This window comes from Rhipicephalus microplus, chromosome 6 (genome assembly GCF_043290135.1).
Source record: "Rhipicephalus microplus isolate Deutch F79 chromosome 6, USDA_Rmic, whole genome shotgun sequence".
Taxonomy (NCBI): Eukaryota; Metazoa; Arthropoda; class Arachnida; order Ixodida; family Ixodidae; genus Rhipicephalus; species Rhipicephalus microplus.
In genome coordinates this window covers 138,621,322-138,644,348 of record NC_134705.1, presented here as the reverse complement: position 1 = coordinate 138,644,348, position 23,027 = coordinate 138,621,322, and the positions used below count along the sequence as shown (strand labels likewise).

At 46.9% G+C, this 23,027-nt stretch overlaps 1 protein-coding gene and 1 pseudogene across 1 annotated transcript; one reads left to right on the top strand and one right to left on the bottom strand.

Annotated features, from left to right (window-relative positions):
• LOC119186801 (uncharacterized) overlaps positions 1–23,027 on the bottom strand; it is an 81,629-nt pseudogene that overhangs the window by 41,913 nt on the left and 16,689 nt on the right.
• LOC142765552 (uncharacterized) lies at positions 15,478–19,425 on the top strand. The gene is made up of 2 exons (XM_075866702.1): positions 15,478–18,050; positions 18,289–19,425. The coding sequence occupies exons 1-2, from the start codon at positions 17,884–17,886 to the stop codon at positions 18,434–18,436; spliced, it is 315 nt and encodes a 104-aa protein (XP_075722817.1). The 5' UTR covers positions 15,478–17,883; the 3' UTR covers positions 18,437–19,425.

The window sequence follows — 23,027 nt, the reverse complement described above, 5'->3', positions numbered from 1 at the left end:
TTGCTGTTGTTTGTGATACACTGTTTTTATAACTTTCACTGTTTCACCCTCGCCAAAAAATTGACTTTTTTCCATGTACGGTTCTGTAAAACAGAAGCACGTGCACCCACACCGCGTCACTGCTCTTCAAATGGGGAGTTTGACAAGTTGACACACCGATCCACCGCGTTTAGGAGGACGCGATGTCGACATGCCAGTGCACTGCTCATGAAATTCCGAAGATTTTCAAGGACGGAGAAAAAACCCTAGAACTTTCAAGGGCCTTTAAAAAGCACTTTTCTAACTCAAGGGTTCTCATAGATTTCATGGACCTGCACACACTTTGGTTTTTTGATAGCATATTTGCTTTTTCCTAGGTCAGTCCATCTTTAAATGCACATGCCGTTGGTTCATAAATGAGTAGCTAACCATGCCAAACATCACCATGAGACTGGCTATCGGGTACCTGTTTGCTGTACACTAAGCATCAAATATGCTGCATGTGTAGGAGAAACATTTGAATTTCTTCAGAGGTGAATATCTCTAGCTTCTTATTGAGAAAACAGAGTTTAATACAATAATACCTAATAAAGAATCTGGTGCTGCGATCGTGTACCCTCATGGGAATTATGGGAAGTACAGGCTTCGGATTGGATCGTGTTAGCCAGTTTCCCTTTCGTTCTTCGCGTAGAGTGGGTAGTGGGGTGTGTGCAAAGCACTTCGGCTGCGTCTTTGTTGTTCAAAGAAGTTAAAAACTGCTAGTCTTCTCAATTTACTCCAACGCCGGAGCTGTGTAAGTCGTGTTGGACAGTTTAAGCGAAGCGTCGTCCACTCACCGCTGCGCATAGATGTAGCGTCGCATGCCAGTGCAGGATATTACACCGAGATCACAATTGTTGTAAGTGCATCTTACCGAAAGTCGTAGAAATCAACTGCAAAAGGAAGGTGACGCGAAGTAGATGCACCGCCACGCTCTTCTGACTCGACTTCTCAGCAAAACGAGAGGTGCGTTGGGGCAGACCACTTGAACAGACGCACCTGGCATCGAAGCAGACAAAATGTTGTGTTTTTCACTTAATACTGTGCTGTTATTTCTATAAATAGATATTTCATACTTTCAAGGGCTGGATTGCTTTGACTAGTCGAGCATTGGACGCGCGCACACTTTCGGAGTACTGTCAGTGTCGTCGCCATACACGATTATGTCGAGAACAACCGTCGTTTCGTCCACAGCAGCTCTGGCAACAACCACATGCACTATAAAAGACAGTGCGTGCACTGATCGCACGCATGCTCCTGAAGTTTCAAGCACGCTACTCTCGATCGGCCTTCGTTCGCTGGTTTCGGTACTAAAGTTCATACCACGCCGCGATTCAGAAAAATGTTCGGAACGTTCAAATTATGGCCCAATAGACACAGTGGAAATTGGCTGGGGAATTTCAAAAATTTGTATCGTCCCAGTTTCCCATAAGTGAGTCTACTGTTCAGAAAAAGGCCTTCTAGATTCGTTTATAATAAAATGCGGTTGGGTCGCAATAGCCTGGAGTGGACTGACCTGCATTTTTGTGAATGCGGCCAGATATATAAGTTGTGCAATGAGCATTGTACTTATTTTCTCTGATTTTCCTCCTGGCTGTCCGACGTGTAAGTCCGGGGTGAAGGCCTTGTCAGGAGACATACGAGTCTCCTTTTGCCTTGCCTCGTGGACATATTTCATGTCATGTAACTATGTCCGAAATAAACTGAAACTGTTTTTTTTTTTTGGGAGGGGCAATGCCACGTGCATTTAGAACATCGAAGCTGACTGGACTATCTTATCACATTCCTCACCCACGTCTCGTATGCGATCTAGTGTAGCCGTCGTCCCGATTCTGAATGTATCACCTCGCAACAAATGGATCAGGGATCACTGCATCCGCCCGCGAGCATTCCGATGGCCACCGTTCGGGCAACTGGTTCTAGTTTCCCTATCGCCGAGCGATGCTTGTTAGCTTGCTTTCTGGCCCAGGTCGGCCCAATAAATTACTTTTATTTTATTGCGCTCATAGTCAACCTCTTTACAGGTCTGCGCGCCGGTCAGCTATCTGTAACCTACATGACAATATGATGGTGCGTCTTTATGATTTCTGAACTGGAAGTGCAGAGCCCCACCATTTCCTAGTAAAGTGAACCACACAATAGCAGGAATATTTTGTTTTTTGAACCTACTTGCCTTCTTTTGTACTGTTAGGGGCTGCAATTTTTGCAGGTCTAAAGTTTCAGCCACAACACTAACACTGCAACATTAATGTTCCTTCAGAACTGAAGACCACATATAGCGAACTTCACATTGCTACACAGAAACAAAGCTTTTGCTAGTCTGAGTGAAAATGTTGCTCTTGTGTTTATAAGAGAAAAAACAGACTGGTAGATATAGGGCCTAGGCTCCCATAACTGTGATATAAAGCGTCGCTACCGACTACAGCACAGTGCGATGGCACGCGCTCGACGGCCGCCACAGAGAGGAAGATGAGGAAATAAACGAGACGTCTCAGTTTATGCTGTGACTTTCATTATGTACGATGTAACATATTTTGGCAACAAAGATTCACCAACCCATGTGCTACCAGCTTGAACCTCATCAGTGACTTCATTTGTTGCCTAACACCATCTACGATAAGTATTTCAGGGCTATAATCGTCACCTCCATTCCTGTCACCAACAGCACACCCAGACACCCCATGGGAGTAATGGATCCTGGTTTTCAAGAACTACATGATCGCTTCGGGTGCCTCCGATCTACCTGCAATTCGTTGGAAGGCAATGCTGCTGAACTGCTTGGGCTTGGCAGGACAACGTATCTTCCTGACTCTGATTACGCACGACCCGTGCCTCATGACTGCGAGCGCTACGGAAGCTACACTGACGTCTTCTAGCCCTGACGAGTTCGACTGTGCCATCGCGACGCTTCAAGAGCACGTTGAACGTCACTTTAGCGCATCACCGTTTTCGTCGACGCAGGCAAAATTTTGTATGCACGTACGTACAAAATTTTGTATTTGCTTGCATTACAAACCAGCATAATTAACCGAACCCCTACTTTTACCTCCTTTTGTAACCTGCTGTAAAAAAAAAAAAGAGAGAAACCGTGTACCTGACCTTTAAAGCCGATATTGAAGAGCATGCTTGGCCTATGTCTGAACAAAGGGCCCAGTGTTTTTTGGCGCAAGGGCCATTTGTTGGCCAAAGATTGGCCAAAGAGCGCCAGTTCATCTTACTAAAAATATGGACAATGATTGTGATAAGCGGCTGTATAAGGGCCATAAAATTCCTCGCGATAAGGCGGGTAAGAACATACAAGTAATAAAATGATGACCATGCCGTGAAAGATGTGTGTGGTGTGAATAGATGACAAAAGTTGGTGATAATAAAGACGATGGTGGATATGTATGGCATTAGCACAAGTGCCTCACTCGTTCATACCCTTGCGTCCAAGGGCCGTGAGGCAGGTGCTTTCTTGTGTAACCTCCGCAGCAAAAACCTCTCTAGAGAGGTCGTGCTACGGAATGCCCGGGTATATGATATGAAAATTATGAATTTCTTTTAAAAACGCTAACAATGATTTATGACTAAAAAGCGGTTCCCTACCGACGAACATTGCAGGGTGTAAAGGTATATGTTGTCGGTAGGGTAATGGAAAATGTCGTTTTCTTAGAGTTTCTAAGTGTTTGCACTGGGTTAACATGTGAAGGACTGTCAATGCTTCTCCACATATGTCACACAATGGTGGATCGCCACCAGACAAAAGATATGTGTGTGTCGTGTATGTGTGTCCTATCCTGAGTCTCGTTAGTATTACCTCTGTATGACGCGATTTCGATACGGGCAGCCAATGACCAAGGTGTGGCTTAATAACGTGTAGTTTGTTTTGTGTGTGTGTATCCCACTTGCTCTGCCAGTATACCCTGAGGTTTCCTTTGAGAGAAGGCTTAAGATCAAGGGCCGGGGTTGATATGGGTGTAGGGGCAGTGCTTTTTTGGACGGATGCAGCGAGCTGATCCGCCCTCACGTTGCCTTGAATTTCACGGTGCCCTGGCACCCAGCACACTACAACATGTTGCTTGAGTGTGTAGAGTGTGCACAAAATGGAGTAAAGTGAGACAAGGACTGGGTTTTTTTGTTTTTTAAGAGTGTGCAGAGCCATTACTACACTGAGAAAGTCCGTATAAATTACTGCTTTTTGTATTTGTAATTTTTTTATGTGTTTAGCCGCCACAAGTATCGCAAAAGCTTCCACTGTGAAGATACTTGTGCCTGGATGTAAAGGGCCAGCATCCGAAAAGCATGGGCCGACAGCAGCATAGGACACAGAGGAGTTAGACTTGGGGGCATCTGTAAAGAGCTCAGGACGTGTGTATTTGTGTTGAAGTTCCAGGAAGTGTGTTCGGATATGGGCAATAGGTGCATGTTTTGTAACTTCTAGAAAAGACACATTGCAGTTTATAGTCTGCCATTGCCACGGTGGCGGGTATGTTACAGGAGCCATTAAAATGTGTTCAAGTGAGACTCCAGTTTCCTCAGCTAGACTCTTCAGGCGAACTGAGAAGGGCTGCCTCATTGAAGGCCTGTTTTGAAACAGAATTGAGCTCGACAAATCATTAATAGTAGCGTATGAGGGGTGCTTCTTATCTGCTTTCACCTTAAGGAAATAAACAAAGGACATGTAAGTTCTCTGCAGATGAAGCGACCACTCATTTGACTCAACATAAAGGCTTTCAACGGGGCTGGTGCGAAAAGCACCCGTAGAAAGGCGGATGCCCAAATGGTGCCCGGGGTCCAGCATCTTCAAAGCACTTTGAGTTGCAGACTGATAGACAACAGCCCCATAATCTAAGCGGGTGCGAATGAGGCTTCGATACAGGTTCATGAGACATTGCCTGTCACTACCCCATGAAGTATGTGACAACACTTTTAAAACATTCATGGCTTTTAAACATTTTGTTTTTAGATACTTGATGTGCGGTACGAAGGTGAACTCGTTGTCCAAGATTAATCCTAAGAATTTATGCTCCGCATTGACAGACAGACGTTGACCGTTCAATTCAATGTCGGGTTCTGAGTGCATGCCTCTCTTTCGGGAGAACAAGACACACATGCTCTTTTGTGGGTTCAGTCGGAACCCGTTTTCCTCTGCCCATTTGGAGACCTTGTTTAAACCTAAATGAACCTGCCGCTCACACATTACCAGATTGCAAGATCTAAAGCCAAGCTGGACGTCATCGACATATGTACAATAAAACATATTGCGAGGGATGGACAAGTGCAAGGAATTCATTTTGATGAGAAAAAGTGTGCAGCTAAGTACACGACCTTGTGGCACGCCTGTTTCCTGGACAAATGTTTGGGAAAGAACCGTGCCCACTCGGACACGGAATGTCCGGTTTGACAGGTAACTTAGGATTATGAGAAACATTCTTCCGCGCACGCCAAGGTGGGACAGGTCTCTTAGAATTCCGAAACGCCATGTTGTATCATAAGCCTTTTCGATATCGAGGGGTACAGAGAGAAAATATTGTTTATGGACGAAGGCGTCCCTGATCTGTGCCTCCATACGAACAAGGTGGTCTGTGGTGGATCTACTTTCTCGAAACCCGCACTGAAATGGGTCGAGCAAATTGTTTGTTTCAAGAAAATGTACAAGTCTGCAGTTTATCAATTTTTCGAAGATTTTGCACAAGTAGCTTGTAAGTGCAATAGGCCTATAACTCGAAGGTAAAGAAGGGTCCTTGCCCTCTTTCAAAATGGGAATTATAATAGCCTCTTTCCAGGAGTTAGGGATAGTGCCAGAAAACCAGATAGCATTGTACAAACAAAGTAAGGTTTTTTGGGTTTCGTTTGGTAGGTTTTTTAACATTTTATACATCACACGGTCAGAACCGGGGGCAGAAGTACTGCAAGAGTTTAGAGATGTTCGGAGCTCAGCTAGACTGAAAGCTTGGTTATATGCCTCGTATCTAGTGGATTTGTGTTCGAGTTTGTGCTTTTCTATTCTTGTTCTGTATTTTTGTAAAGTGTCAGTATAGTGGGACGAGCTGGATACCTGTTCGAAGAGTGCACCGAGGAAGTTTGCCTGATCTTTCAAGGTATCACCCTGAGTGTTTACGAGTGGAAGTGTGTGTACTTGTTTTCCTGCTATCCTACCAACCATGTTCCAGACTTTAGCCTGCTGTGTGTATGAATAAACCCCTGATAAAAACTTCTGCCAGCTTTCTCTTCTGGCCTGCCGACGCGTTCTCCTGCCTTGAGACTTTATTTTCTTGAAGGTTTGAAGATTTTCGGCTGTCAGTGAGTTCCGAAGCAGCCTCCAAGCTCTGTTTTGTTGTTTGCGCGCTTTTCGGCATTTAGAGTTCCACCATGGCACACGCCGTTTTCCAGGGTGTCCATTTGTTTGTGGGATGCATTTTGTTGCAGCATCAATCAAAAACGCTGCGAAGTAGTTGACAGCAGCATCAATGTTCAAAGTACATATGTCATTCCAACCTAGACGAGTGATGGTATAAAAGTGTTCCCAGTCGGCTCTGTTTATGAGCCACTTGGGAACACGTGGTGGACACTCAGTTACTGTATTTGTGCTCAAAACTTATGGGAAGTGGTCACTTCCATACAGATTACTGACGACTTTCCACTGGAGTAGAGGCACCAGAGATGGAGATACTATGCTTAGGTCTATGGAAGAGTAAGTGTTATTGGCGAGATTATAATAGGTTGCTTCTTTTCGATTTAGGAGACACGCGCTCGAGGAGAGAAGGAACTGTTCAATCAGTCGACCTCGCGCGTCATACCGAGAGTCACCCCTTAGCCTGCTATGCGCATTAAAGTCTCCAAGGAGAACATAGGGCTCCGGAAGTTCATCAATTAAAGAGTGTAAATCACATTTTTGCAGCTGATAACTAGGAGGAATGTAGATAGTGCAGATTGTGATCAGTTTATCAAAAAAAAAACCGCTCGAACAGCCACTGCCTCAAGGGATGTTTGGAGTTGTAAGTGTGTACATGCAATTCCTTCATTCACTATGATGGCAACACCTCCAGATGATGTCATGGCATCATCACGGTCCTTTCGGTAAATAACATATTTTAAAGAAAATTTGTGTGTTTTGAATTAAGGTGTGTTTCTTGTACACACAGCACTTTTGGTGGGTGTTCGTGTAAGAGTTCTTGGATGTCGTCAAGGTTTCTGAGAAGACCCCTGACGTTCCATTGTATAATTTGAGTGTTCATGGTGAATGTAAAACAGTGCTGTGTGTACGAAAAGCGGGTCGCTGTTGAGACAGGGAGTTTGAGTTCACTTAACAGGGCCGTCACCAGGCCCTGTTATCTGCTTTTTCGTTTTCTTGGCGCGCTCCAAGGAGCCACGCCGCTCTTTCGGCACCAAGGGTACCGACGTATTCATTGCCTCCTCGTAGGCACTGGATGACCGCACGAGCGGGCTGCTAGTTCGAATTTTGGGCCTCGCCTGGTGAGGTGAGGCCTTGAGACCCGAGGACTCTGGAGTCTCCGGTCCCTGTTTGGGAGTAGGCGGTGTAGCCTGGGCTACAACCGCCTTGGGGGCAGGTGCCACAACCACCAGCTCGGTATGCGCGGGCCGAAGGAGTGGCGAGGGCTGGTGCGGCGGTGCCCCCTGACGCGCCGCATCAGCGTATGTAGGTCCATAAAATGAAGCGACTCTTCGCCGTGCTTTCTTAAATGTAATGTTCTCCTTCACCTTCAACGTAATTATTTCTTTTTCTTTTTTCCAGTATGTGCAGGAGCGTGAATATGCGGCATGGTTTCCTTCGCAGTTTACACAGTGTGGCGGTTGTTTGCAGTTCTCAGACACGTGGCCTAGAACTCCACATTGTGCACAAGTCTGGTGACCACGACCGTTTTAGAGCCATGGCCATACCTCTGGCATTGGAAGCAACGACGAGGGTTTGGTATATACGGCCTGATAGATGTTTTTGTGTACCCTGTTTGAATGGAATCTGGTAGTTTACTGGATGCAAACGTGAGTATTAAGTGTTTCGTTGGTATTTCCTTATTGTCTCTTCTGATGATAATTATCTGAACATTATTGACATTTTGGCTCTTCCACCCTTCCAAAAGTTCAGTTTCGGTCAAGTCAAGTAAGTCTGCGTCAGATACCACTCCGCGAGTGATGTTCATAGATCTGTGTGATGTTACGGTGATCGGTACTTCACCAAACGTTGAGAGGCTGTCTAGCTTTACAAATTGTGTTTTGTCCCGAATTTCTAGAAGAAGGTCTCCGCTAGCCATTTTGGTTACTTTGTATCCCGCCCCAAGAGTTTCAGTAAGACACTTGGCAACTACAAAAGGAGATACGGTCCTGGCTTGCTTTCCGGTTCTTTCACAGTGAATGACGTGGAAGTGGGGAAAAGTTTCTATTGGCTGGTTGAAAAGATTTATGTCGTCGGTGCGTATCCGCTTTAAGCCGGTACGATCAGACAGTAGAGGGAATGGGCCATGCATGCCAGTCTTATTTTTGTTCAGCAGCGTTGGGGGCCACCCACCACGGAGGAGCCCAACAAGGGGACGCTGCAAGTTTGCAGGTGCTGAAAGCTTGCAGACGTCAGCCGTACAACACTGCTATAACCCAATGTGCCTAGACCAAGGTAGGCTATTTGCACAGGGTTAACCCTTGTCGCCAGGAAAATTAGAAGTAAACAGAAGAGAGTAGAAGACAGGACAGATAGATAGTGAGAGATAAAGACGAAGATGTAGGGAGATAGAGATAGGAAAAGGCGACTGCCGATTTCCTCTGGGTGGGTCAGCCCAGGGGTGCCGTCTACGTGAAGCCGGGGCCAGAGGGGTGTGTTGCCTCTGCCGAGGGGCCTTACAGTACAATCACCCAGCGTCGGCTCAACCCCCAGGATCCCCTTTTCCCCGGACACGGCAAAGCCACGCACGGCTAGGCGTGGGAGGGAGTCAAAACTCCCCTGTTAGCTCGGGTCCGTGGTGTCGCTACACACCAAACGCCTACTTGCGCAGGCGCCCCTGCGGGGAAATCGTTCGTGCTTTGCTTTCAAGCTTTGATATCTTCATTTTGGGGCTCACTATTTCATGGTCAACATGGAAGTCGAAAGTTCAGCAGAAGTTGCTTCAAAAATGCCTGTGCTCCATTCTATAGCAAAGTGTGTGCTTCCAACACACTAGGCAAAGTCCACCAGGCACACAGCACACACACTGTGAAAGCAAAAATAGAAAAAAAAAATATGCTGAGCGAAACGTGCCCCTCTTTGCTTCCATCTTGACTTTTTTTCACCAGCATACTTGCATGTTCACAGTTAGCTACAGTTGTTTAAATAAAAGGTGTCTGTACTCGACCAAACTAGTAAAGGCATTGCACTATAAAATATTGTGTACATTGACTACCAACAAATGGCATGCTTATAATTTCTTGGTTTTCCTAATACAACAACTAAAGGCTGTCCAGAAGGCCCATGATGCGGCGGTGATGTTAGGCCTTCCCGTCCCTATGTGGAACATGCTCGCAATTTTACCCCTACAAAGCGGGGGTGGAACCTCTCAGGGCCCTAATAAAGCTTTTACCCAACCATCCATCCGAATTAGCAACTAACAAGGGTCCAATTAACATCAGGCTCACTCACTTACATTGTGCTGTTAAATTCCACTGTAGAAAAAAAGTCTGTGTGCATTTTTTCGCACAGTGTAATAAACCATTTTGTCAAATCGGTACCAGCTTCGAAAAAGTCTTAGTTATGTTAGGATGGAAAGACTGATTATGTTGTGAGGTATACAACCTAGAATCTGGAGCCACCTTACCTACTGCCTATCACCTTTTCTCAAAGAACATATTTTCGCACATTATATGATGCAGCTTCACTTGCGAAAACTATAATGAACTATGCACCCTAGTGGAGGGCTCTGCATTAATTTTTTACCCTCACGGGTAGTATGATATGCTTTACAACAAAAGCACGTGGGCACAATGATACTAGGGCTGTCTGTTGCAATGGTGCAGCAGTTTACATGGCTGCTAACCTGAAAGTGGGGGTGCAATCGTGACAGTGGCAGTGTCATTCTGATGGAGGTAAAATGCTTAAGGCCCATGTGCGATGATGTTGGTGCACATGAAACGACACCAAATGACAAAAATTGCTAGAGCCCAACAAATAATATGGCATAAAATTATCAATATTATTGTTATCGGTATTATGCCTCCATCAAAATGTAGCTCCAACAGCTCTGATTCAATTCCGCCATTTCGTGCTCAATGCCAGAACACCTTAGGTGTCTGAACCAATACACCGTGTGGGAATATGTTATGTTGTGGGGGAACTTGGCTTTGTGAACATAGAAAAGTGATGGCAAATTTACATTTTGTCTTCCTCAGTTACTGTCAATGATTTTTACTTTCTCTGACTGCTTCCCAGTGAATGGCATGCATGTAGCTGGAAATTAGCATTCTGTGGTGGCCTTTGCTCTCGTGCACTTGCTTAAAGGAGACCTCTAAACAGATCTCTTCCAAGGCAACACAAAGACGTCGGGGCATCAGTTGAAGACATGGATGGGCACGACCCTACTGAATATGGCACTCTCTAGGGCATGTCATATACTGTTTTGTCATATCACAGTTCTTTTTTGTACTATCTGCTATACTTGCCGACACATATTTCTTCAATTTTCAATTCCAGTTTATACATGTAAACTTAAACATGAAGATGTATGTATGCAACGTCTAGTCACAGTGTGCCATGTACATGTTTTGTACTTATAGTTCTTAAATAACAAGGTGTGCGTTTGCAATACACTTGGCTCAGTGTTTTTCTAAGGCAAGCGGATGTTTAGAATTTATATGCTGCCATCTATCTACCGTATTTTCCGGAGTACAAGACGCGTTTTTTTTTTCTGAATTTTTCTTCCGCGCGACTTATATATCATTTTTTTCCTTTTCAGTCTTGAAATTGTTTCCTTATTTTATTTTTAAATTAAGGCTATGAATGTCAGGTTGTTGAGCGAGAAGTTGAAGCCAGGAGAAAAAGATTCAGGTCGCAAAACACCAAACACTACTGAAAAATAAAAAAAGGGAGACGCAGGGGTTGCCGGGCAATAGCTCCTGCGCTGTGCACAAGCTACTATAAACCAATAAATATCGCACTTGCAAGCCACAAAATTATTGCAATTTTTGTTTTGTTATTATTTTGGCCTTTTCAGTATGTTTTAGGCCAGTTCATAGTATTAAAAGGCCCACAGCGAAGGAGCTGTTGCACTCCCAAGGCCTGAGTGGGAAAATCCACGTCGACGCAAGCCGAGCCGAGTCAAGCCATTATTTGCCCATTGTGTGTGTATAGTGTACTAGAATAGGGGCAGTGTGCTCAATGCCCTATCCTTGCGGTGCTCCACTATGGTGGCTAGAATTGGGAGGTGACGCCAGCGCCCGCATGTTCGCCGAGCGCGCGCGATCCTCGTTTTCAAGCGCCGCCGCGACGACCACCACGGCGCTCCTGTCGGCATAGTGATGCGGGCGAAGCGCGCGCTCCGCGCTCTCTCGTCGACTCGCCGCTGGGTTCGCTGGTTCGCCTCTGGAAGCGTGTCTGGGTGTGTGCAGTTTTCCGCGTTGATGTCTCGCTTATGGCAAAATGTATTTAGTTGCTGACATGACAGTGTGGGTGCCGACCTTAGGATGAACTCCAGCACTACGAAAGCGAGGCAACGCCACTGCTTTGCTCCTGGCTGCACGAGCGGCTATGTGTCATCGAGGGAGCAAGGTCAGCGTGCTTCTCTTTTCTCTGTTCCCAAAGACCCTGCCCTCTTCGAAGCCTGGCAACGAGCCGTACCCCGTGCCGACAAGTTGTTGGACGTGAAGTCGGCGCTATGTGAGCTTCATTTCGACGAGCAGTTTACTGAGCGTTTTTACACGCATGTGATAAACGGCGAAACTGTTCAGATTCCCCGAGGGAAACCGGTGCTGAAATCTGACGCGGTGCCAACCATATTCCCAAATGTTCCTGCGTATCTTTCAAAGAAAGTGCCGAAGAAAAGGACGTCAAGAACATCCACTTGCGGCCTACCATCGAAAATTCGGCGTCAGGAACCAAGCACGTCTGCTTGCGAGGAGACAGCTGGCTCGTACAGCACAGAAAGCGACAGTAACCAAATACCTGTTCCGAATGTGCCCGCAATTCCCGACGTCCGCAAGTGTGGTCTTCCCAGCGCTTACTGGGCTCGACATCTAATTGCTGGAGCCGACAACGCCACGGTGTTTACAGTTTGCGCACTAGATGGTGACAAGTTGACTATTGACAAGTATGTGCTAATGACATCAGATGAAAACAAACTTCAAGCGACAGCTTTTGTGCAAGCCACAAAAATAAAGACCCTTGACATTACCGACATCGAAATGGCAGAAGAGTTGCTTCGCGACGTCGACTCCATGATACCATGCAGAGGGTTTGGTAAAACTGGTGAATTTGGAGTGAATTTAAAGTACAAGGAGAAGACTTTTGATGGCAGAACCTTCAGCCCATCTTGCCGTGGGGTTGCTCCAACGCCAGAAAAAGCCTGCCCACAATGCAAGCACCTCAGAAGACTACTCCTGAATCGTGAGTCCTACAGGCGAAGAAAAGGCAAAAATGTGGCCCAGTCCCAAAAGCTTTCATACAGGCTTAAGCTGCGAACAGCGCAAGCGAAAAGGAGTCGCCTGAGTGTCCTGCAGGCTAAATCACTCATCAAACAAATGAAAGAAAAGAATGCACGGAATGATTCTACAGCATTTGAAGAAGCGGTGAAGGCCCTACCCATTAAGCAGCAGCAACAAGTCAAGGCGTGCTTTGCTGCGGCTAAAAGAAAATCCACGAAAGGGATGAAGTATGAAAGTGAATGGGCTCTAGAGTGCCTTATTATGTCCATGAAAAGCCCACGCCTCTATGAGCATATACGCAAAAACAACATCATGGCGTTGCCTTCTCGAACATCACTACGTCGATATCTCAAGCGTTACAGGAGTGGATTCGGCCTGAGCGAAAAAGTGTTTGCTGCTGTGGCGGAAAAAACAAAATCTATGGACTTGTTCCAGCGCCATGGTGGGCTGTTAATTGATGAGATTAAGCTATCTGAACACTTGAGCTTGGGAACCGATGGCACCATCGAAGGTTTTGTGGACCTTGGGAAGTTCACACCAGAGAGTGAGCGCTCCGTAGCATGTGACCATGGCCTTGTAGTATTGTTCGTGCCTTTTACAGGCACGTGGCACCAGATTATTGGTGTGTTCGCATCACGCAGCAATGTGAAGTCCGAGACGTTAGGCAAAATAATCCTCGAAGCAGTAGTCATGAGCGAAAACGCCGGTCTGCACGTAGACTTTATCACCACTGATGGAGCTGCGTGGAACAGAAGCATGTGGCACTCATTCGGCATACACGGCAGGAAAGAAAACACAGTATGTAGAAGGCAGCACCCTACAGACCCAGAACGTTTTCTGCACTTCATCTCGGACTTCCCACACCTTCTTAAATGTGTGAGGAACACCTTTGTTCGAACGGGCGTGAAACTGCCAGAAGGCCATGCCAGTGTTGACCCTATTGACTGTGCCCGGAAGCTTGACGAACAGCATGACACGACTCTCAAAGCCATGCCTCATATTAGCAAATCGGTTGTGCATCCCAATGGCTTTGAGAAAATGAGGGTAAATTATGCAGTGCGGCTTTACAGTGATGAAGTCCTCAGAGGCCTTTTCTTGTACAATGCAACCATCGAAGAAAAGCATGGGAGCACAGCGGCGACAGTCAGCTTTGTGGAAAGAATGAGAAGGCTCATTGAGGCCATGACTTCAAGGTGCAGTTCGGGTGCACTTAAGCCTGGAGGGATGCACGAGAAGTGCATTCAAAACTTCTTGACTTACCTGGACGATTGGGAAACAGCTGCTGGCTCCGGAGGTTTCCTAAGCCGCAGTACAGCCGAGGGGCTTCGTGTTACCTTATCAAGCACGCTACACCTTCTCCGCTACCTGACGATGAAGTTGAACTTCAGCTATATGATGACATGCCGCTTGAGTCAGGACCCCCTGGAGAGGCTGTTTGGAATCGTCCGACAAATGTCTGGATGCAATGATCATCCGACTGCCTCCCAGTTCCTAATCTCGGTCAACACTTTGAGCTTCCAGAATTTGGCAAAACCACCGAAAGGAAGCAATGTGTCCTCAGGACTGCTGAGAAGTCTGCTGGGAGCTGACAACGGAAAGGACCTCACTCCTCGGAGGAAATTAGACGAGCTTCTTGACGTAGGAAACCTTGCCGAAGCACATGAAGTGCTCAATGAATACGGCCACGGCACCGAGCATGCAGACATGGTCGTGCAAAGCAGCGATGCCAGACTCATATTCTACATGGCTGGATATGTGGCAAGAAAAAGCGTTGCAAGCACCAAATGTGCAGAGTGCAGCCAGCAGCTCCTACAAGGCGAGAACGATCCATCTCCAGCTGCAGCATCCCTCACGGCTGCTGTTGACCGAGGAGGCCTGCTGTACCCATCAGTCAAGCTCAATGAACTCGTGACCACTCTCGAGAACACTTTTACCCACTGCTTCAGTGTTACAGAAGTCAAACCTGACAGCATCATGGACTTGGTTTCCTTCTTGCAGTTAAGAAAGCTTACACTTGTTGGCTGCCCTGACCACAGTATGTACCTCACAAACAAAATTATCAAGTTTTATGTTCTTACTAGGCTCCACTTTCATGTGAAAGCCCAGAACAGCAAACGAAACGCTAAGCAGGAAAGAATGAAATTGCTGAAGCTTAGACGCGTGCTCTGAGTTTGATATTGTAACTTTAAGCTCTATTGATTTTTTTTTTGCCGAGTGGAAAGTGATTGTATGCCTCTTATTACTTAGTGCCAAGCGATGCGCTGTCTGTGTGCAATGTTTCAATGTTTTAACTACTCCCGAGCGTATGTAAATGTGCGTATTTTTTCATTTTATTTTATTTTACCCTGTATTCCATGATGTGCAATAGATCTTCCTAATAATATGATGTGCAATAAATATTTGTTTTATTTTCCTCGCCCAGAACTTTGGTAATATTTTTTTTTAAAAAAACGCCGTCGCCTTGCACTCCAAAACACTGCAGGGATATGCGAACGAAAGCTTTAATTTGCGCAGATTCAACGTCACAGAAGTCTTGCAGCGGCAGCCAATTTCTTTTAATGCTTGAAATGGCGTTCTATCAGCCATCGTCACAGTGAGTTATCTGAATCGCCAATTTATCTGAATCATGCTTCAGCAACAGCATCTTTGAAAGGTCCGCGCGCTCAAGGCGCGCGCGCGTAACTAGCATCACCATTCCGCCGACAGCGCCACCGCCGCGCTGCTCGAAACGAAGGAGCGGCTCCGAGCTCCCGTTGGCGTCACCTCCCAATTCTAGCCACCATAGCTCCACCATAGCGCACTCTGTGTCGACTTCCACGATGCCCACCAGGGGCGCTGACGCTTGACGCACCTGAAAAACCTCTCTTGGTTCGTGTTGGCCGTGTTGGCAGACGGGGCTGGTTCGCTCAGTTCAGTTCGATCGGTTCGATTGGATCAACGTGGCTACCCCGTGTGCGTGTTCTGTGCTTTATGCTTGGATCATTGTGCAGTATGTGTTCGTGAAGATGCCTAACCGCCGTCGAAATTACTGTTTTGCGCCCGGTTGTCGAACTGGGTACAGTCGTGTGCAGGATGCACCACAGGCGTCTTTGTTCAGCGTCCCGCGTGATGAAGAACGGCGGAAGGAGTGGGAAAGAAATCTCCACCGTGCAGATAAGAAACTGGATGAGTTTTCTGCGGTCTGCGAACTGCATTTCGAACCGAGGTTTGTTATCAAGGAGTTCGTGCACCATATAGATGGCAAAGAGGTAAGCATTCCTCGTGATAAACCGATGCTGTCGGAAAACGCCGTCCCCACGATTCTTTCTAATTTGCCGCAGTACCTCACGAAGAAGATGCCAAAACCGAGAGCTAAAAGGAAGGTGTGCGAAAATGACCATGCAGCCGCAAAGAAAAAGAGCCGAAGTGCTCTCGAGACTGACTGCACTGAATTTCCACAAGCTGCTATTGGTGATTCAGGGGAGGACTGCGACTTGACACACAATGACGTTCCAGCGGAGCCCGAGCATTGCTTGTCGTTTTGTTATTGTTTAAAGACTTCTTCCAAGTACTGGAGTATGCATCACCATCCTGACCTTAACGGAGTGATGTATTGCTCGTCGACTTACCTTTAAGAAGGCGTTGTCACGTCCGAAAAAGTTGTGTTGTTCCTCTGCGATAAACCGCCCGATGGCTACTGCAAGGTCTTTGTGAGGGGGCGGCTGATTGAGGAGCGCATCATTAAATGTCAGGAAGAAGCGGAAAGCGTGCTGGAAAGCGTGGAAGCTACCGAACTCTGTATTGGTGCTCTGAATGCCAAAGATTATGACACCTGCTTTTTAACAGCAGGACTCCAGAAGCAGCTCAAAATCAAGCATGCGACGTATTTCAGCATCAACTGCAGCGGCAAAGTAACAACCAAAGGTGGGTAACGAGTCACCCGATTTTCACTTGACTGAAGTAGTGCAGTTCTTTGTTACATAATTTATTACTTGCTGGCGCATTCTGGCGCCTATAAGTACTGGCAGTGCTTTCTTGTTCACGTCCCAGTCAGAATTTGCTACAATTTCCGCACATTTCTATTTTCAGGTGGACAGTGCATGAGCTGCAAATACTTCAGGAAGGCTCTCTTGACAAGGAGGTCAAGAGTACAACGAACACCTTCCAGGGCTTCCAAAAGTGTTGCCCAAAGGCTGAGGTTTCTTGCACGTAAAAACAAGCGCTTCGCTTCACGGATTTCCACAATGAGGGAAGATGTTGAAAAGATGCGGGCATCCAATGCAGCAGTAGCCGAAGAGACTAAGTGAGCAGATTTCCAAGCTTCCCCAGAAGCAACAAGAATGTGCCAGACAATCCTTTGCCGCAGCAGCAGCAAAAAAAGAAAGGTTTCCGCTATAACAAGCTGTGGATCCTGGAATGCATCATAATGAAAATGAAGAGTTCCCGCCTTTATGACCACATCAGGGACAATGAGATACTCTCCCTTCCGGGCAAATCAACACTGAAACGATACATGGCTCTGTACAAATCAGCATTTGGCTTCAGCAAAAAAGTGTTGGAAGAATTGAAGAACAAGACGCAAGACATGGACCCATTCAAAAAGCACGGCGGACTTCTTGTAGATGAGCTCAAGCTTGCCGAGCATATATCTGTGAAGCAGTCAGGTCAAATCGAAGGGTTTGTAGATTTAGGACCGTTCACTTCTGCAGCAGACAGGACCACGCATTCTGATCACAGCATGGTGATCCTACTTGTTCTGTTCGTCGGTGGATGGACGCAAGTGATCGGGACATTTGCAACCAGAGGCAACATCAAAGGCGATTTGCTAGCTCAAATAATGGTAGAGGCCACAGTGCTTACTGAGAAGAGCGGGCTTTTTGTTGACTTTATAACGTGTGACGGCGCCACTTGGAACCGTCGGATGTGGACATTGCTCGGTGTAAAGGGAACGCGTGGCAGCGTGAAGTGCAAAGTGAATCATCCAGTTGATCAAAGCCGTTATTTGCACTTTGTATCGGACTTTCCCCACCTCATAAAGTGCTTGCGGAACGGGCTTTTGAAGTGCTCATTTAACACACCAGACGGAGACCGAAGTCATTTTCTTTTGCCATTTATGAAAAAGGGCACATGTTTACGAAATTCGACATCTTTCAAACCACCTGGTGAAAGAAAAAGTGCTGTTTGCTTTGTTTCCCAGCTTTACTAAGCATTTTTTTCCCTCAGGTGTCATTGTGGCATGTCAAGAAAGCCTACGATCTTGACTTCAAGAGCCTTACGTTAAAGGCAATGCCAGGAATAACCAAGTGCCACGTGGAGCCAACTTCATTCGAGCAGCAGAGAGCTTCCTACGCATTCCAACTCTTTGGGGAGAGAGTTCTTCAAGGGCTCCACCTTTACAGGGATGAAATTGAGGCAAAGACAGGACCCATAAATGGCACACAGGAGTTTTTCAAGTAGGAATTTTGGAGATGTTATTTGGATGTGAGCAAGTTAGTATGCATGCTTATTCATAGATAGTTCCTTAGTCGTAGGACCTTCACGTATTGTACAGAAGTGCCACTACATAGATTAAAACTAAACCAACAAAGACAGTACAAAGTGCAAAGTTAAGGTGCGGCTGCCATGCAAGCCATAATATAACATGTGTATGAAGGAACTTAAACTCATAATGATTCGAATTTTTTTTTACAGGAGGATCAACCGCCTGATCACCATTATGACGTCTCGGCACCCAAGAGAAGCCCTGAAACCCAACTCCTCTTCAACAACAGCTCTTTCGGATTTTCTGGAGTACCTGGATTCTTGGGAGCAGCACACAGAAAAAAAAGAGGGTTCTTGAGCCAGTCAACTGCGATTGGCCTGCGTGTCATGATATCAAGCACTCTTAAGCTTCTTTCCTACCTTGCAAGTTTAGGTTATTCGTACCTTATGACATCCCTTGGAAGGAGAGAAAGAGGTTTGGACTGGATGTGAGCACTGCAGGCAGGAGCCTTGCTTAGTTCTTCAAGGCTGGCTGCCTTTTCCCAAAAAAGGAGCTGAACCTGCAAACACCAACAGTGCCAAGCGCAAGCTGGTATACAGGAAAATTTGGCAAGTCCTGAAGCGCTGTGGCTTTTGGGAGCAGCCAGAGTACAAGCGCCTAAAAACAACTGCTCCAGGGCCACAACCTCTGGGAGATATGGCGCTTCACTCCAAGAGGGAAGTGATGCCTAAATGCGTCTGTGCGCGCCTTCGGCAGCTTTTGCCTAATCAGAAAGGCACTCCCTATACGGGACACCTCTGGAACTGAAATAAAAGGTTCATTGTTTCAGTCATACCTTCTTACGTTCTCTCGATTATATAAATATGCGTTCATCAGCCTGCATACTTTAGCATTACACTCGGGAGGATGCAGGTAGTGCATATACTGGTACCAGAAAAAAAGCAAAATTATTCAAAACCGGCTTAATAATGTAAAATATATTGTTGAAATATTGATGCAGAGCACCATTGAGCGATGAAATATGAGTAGTTGTAAAATAACTATCACTATTGCGCTGACGGCGCACACAGAAATGTGAGCACGTGTGGAGCAAACATTATTTATGGGGCCTAACAGTCATACATTACAGTATATATATAAAAAAAATCGGCGGCACCGAAAAACAGCTATAGTAGCTTTGGATGCAGGAACTAGCCCCTCAAAAGGTCATGATCAAGAGATTTGACTCTACGTGTTTGTTCTCGCAATGCAATTTATCAATGTAGTAGCAGACAATGCTTGTGCGGACTCTGAAAGGCGATTCCACTCTTATCTAATATGCGGAATAAAACTAACATGAGACCATAGTGGATTCTGTGGTTTTTCCTCTGATAGACCTAAAATAAAAATTATTAATGCAGTGTTTGCAAGTGAGAACAAAGGTAAGTGTTTGGATACTAAGCGAAGAAAACAATAAAAAGAAGAATGTGTTCAATGAGAAGAAAGAGGAGAGGTCGGCCTTCACAGCGGGTTTCTGGCCTGCTACTCCTCACGGAGGTAAGGGGAAAGGGAAAGAAAGAGCAGGTTACGATGAGGGGTGATTGTGGTATAGTACAATGAGTCACTGCCTACAATGTCTCGTTCGGTGTAGTACATGCACAAAATTCTCTACATTAGCAGATGCTCTCAAGACGGGAATCTAAACCTGTCTTGCTTAGAAATGTGAGCAGGCTCTTTAAACTGCGTTGGACATGATCTACACGTTCCCAAACACCCAAAAGTTTCTCTTCCGAAAAGAGTCAACAGTCGACGTCATCTGTGAGGCACCTAAGAGATCGTCTTTCAATTGTGTATAAAGGGCACACACACATGATGTGAGTATTAGTCTCTAGCGTGTTACACAAGTGGCAGTTAGAATTTTGCTCTTGTCCAATCTCGCATAAGTATCATTGTGAGTATGCAACACCCAGCCGCAGTCTAAGTAGTAGCGTTTCTTGGTCTCTTAGTCTGAACATAAGGAGAAAAGCACGACAACAGTCGAGCCTGTAAATGCGCTCGTGGCCATAGTCTGGATCATACCATAGTCCTTGCATAGATGCCTTCATACCTTTAGACAGCAAGGCATTGATGTCATATCGGGGAAAAATGAGTTGATGTCACGTCGCCACTACTGCGCTCCATTTTCGCTTTTGCATCAGCTTGTTCATTCGTAGCTATGCCAAAATGACTGGGAATCCATTGCAACGCAACGGTATGTTCGCATTGAAATGCCTCATTCAACATTTCATTATGTCAAACACCAGAGGACTGTATGCAGTGTTTTGTTTCAAGTAGTTTTGAATTACCAGAAGTGCTGGTTTGGTGTCACAAAATAATGTCCATTTTGCTGGACTCTGCTATAAAATGTAGCACGGATCTTGTCGGACGTCGGTCAGCTGGGTGGCATTAGATGATGTCAGGTGTGCAATTCTGAAGCGTTGAGTGATTCCTATTTGTGGCACAGTGAAAGCTGCTGCTGAGGAGGTCTGCGTGACAGAGCTGTCTTCAAAAATGTGTAATGTATATTCGTACATACAGTCAATAAAAGACAAAGTGAAATACTTAAGACCAGCAGTGGGTATTTTGGAACTACTTGTTATCCCTGAAAGCGAAAGTCGCACGATTGGGTTAGCAATTGTCCAGAGTGGTATGTTTGAAATAACATGTGGTGCATAAATTGAAGGCAAGAGATCTTATTGCGACATAACAGCTTCTGAGTATGCAGCAATGGGTCGTGTGTTAGAAGTGGCTGGCAGTGGATGGTCTCAATGAAATGTCAGTAGCCTCAGATGTGCTCGTAGTGGTTCGTGTTGGAGGTAAACACGAGCTGGACAAGCGCGTGCCTTTGCAATGGTGCCCCATGTAGAAGTACATTGAGGTACTCTCACGCAAATTCTTAGGGTACGTGCCTGAGCTCTTTCGAGTGTATGTACAGCCGATTTGTGAGCATGAGAGAAGACAGGAGCACTGTAGCAAATGTATTCAATAAAAAGTGGCTGGTATAGCTGCAGTAAATATAATTTCGATGGTCCCCATGATTTTCCAGACATATGGCAAATGACCAGGAGAAAGATCTCTAGCTTTTTTCTTTGCGATGAGATGTGCTTTGTGGTGTACACGTATCCCGAAGGAGTACGGCCACCAGCGTGGGTCCGGTCTTAGCGAGCCGCAGGGCACGCGTTAACCGTCGCCGTGGCGGGAAAACACGATACTGCTCAAGTCGCAACACTTTATTGTGGCAACACCAAACGCAGTACAGCCCGTTGCAAATAGGCGCGGCGGGAAAGCAAGTAGGCTTATCCACGCCACGGGCACAAAGTACTACACAGGGGTGCCACGAGCACGTCTCCGCGGTAAAGCTGATCCACGGAGACACCGGAGCAAAGGCCCGGTTGCTCGAGCGAGGGCAAAGGCGCTCGCGTTGGCTTCGAAGGGAGACGGGTCGGCGTAGCGAGGCCACGCACTAGGACACCGTACCGCCCTTCGGCCGTGCGTACGCAGCGGGGCAACAGCGGGTGAGCGTTCGCCTTGGGCGCCAGGCGCCGTCAGCGAAGTCCGACGAGCCCCGACTGACGAGAGTCGACGGACGAAAAGATAGCGTGGCTCACCGTTTGCTGTCCCGGAGAGTATCTGACCGCCCCCGACGCAGCGCGCGAAAACCTCTCTTGGGAGTCCCCGCGCGCGGCGCCACCGTCAACATCCGCTACCGGGTGAGGGAGTTAAACGTCACTCCGCTCTCCCACCACGGCAGACAGCGAAGGAGGGCAGACATGTCGGGACATGAGAACGGCAGAAAAGGCGGCAAAGCCCGCGCAAAGGCAGCGGGCTAGCCTCAATTCCCACATCCCCCTCTCCTAAATTTGCCCTTTACCGGTCCGCAAAAGGCAGCCGGACGTCACCCATGCAGTTAAAATGACACTGCTATGAGCGACAGCTAACCTCAGTCCAGCCCTGTTACTGCTGCTAAAAAAAAGATCACAAATGAGAAACAAAACATAAATCACAAAGTAAACACATGACACTATACAAATAACTGCGGAAGGGAGCACAGCAACGTGGCACTAGTGTTCGTGGTGCTGAAGGGGGATAGCGTCCAGTGCGCGGAGGGGCGGAAAGGCGTGACAGTGTCCGCTCTGTGCGATGCCCGAGTGCGAGGTCAGAGGTACCGGAAGGGGGGGGCTCACTGATGGCTCGTTGCTGGTCTTGTTAAGCAGCGAGTCCGACGAACGCTGCCTCGGCTGTGCTTCGGAGGCCCCGCATTTCTGGCTCGATGATGAAGCTGGAACGTTGCGCGAAGCCGGGCCTCTCCAGTGCTCAGGGAGGCCGACCCAAATTGGCTGCGAATGGCGTTGGCCGGCAGCATATAGCTGCTTTCAGCTGGCCTCGCGCAGGAGCCATGGTGGTAAAGGCAGCGGGGCTTCTTCGACAACGGCCGAGAGCAGAGCACAGCCAGATGGTCTGACGTCAGTGGGTCAATGACCCCCCAGCACCTCCAGCGTCCGCATCGATGGGGGGAAGCCATGACGCACTCTTCGCGGGCTCGCACTGAAGCGTCACGCACTTACACACGCACACACACCGCCGACGGCTGCGCGAGCGTAGGCGCAAAGCGTCCTTCGTCTCTCTCCCCCGGCAAGCACCGACACTCAAGGTCACACACAGCTCCCTTCGCGGTAGACGAAACGAACACGAAAAAAAAGTAAACACAGAGCATACTGACACTAAACATCTGGCAAAAAAAACAAGATACAAATAACACTTAATATTAGACAAAAGAAACATAAAATACACATGAACACTTAAAAAAAAAAGAAACACTGGCAGCAGACAGGGCGGGGTCAACTTCTTTACGAGAAAAGGCCGTAAAGAAGCTAACCTATACTGAGGCTAGACTAAACTGAGGGCCTTCGGTTGCGGAGAAGTCCGCCGT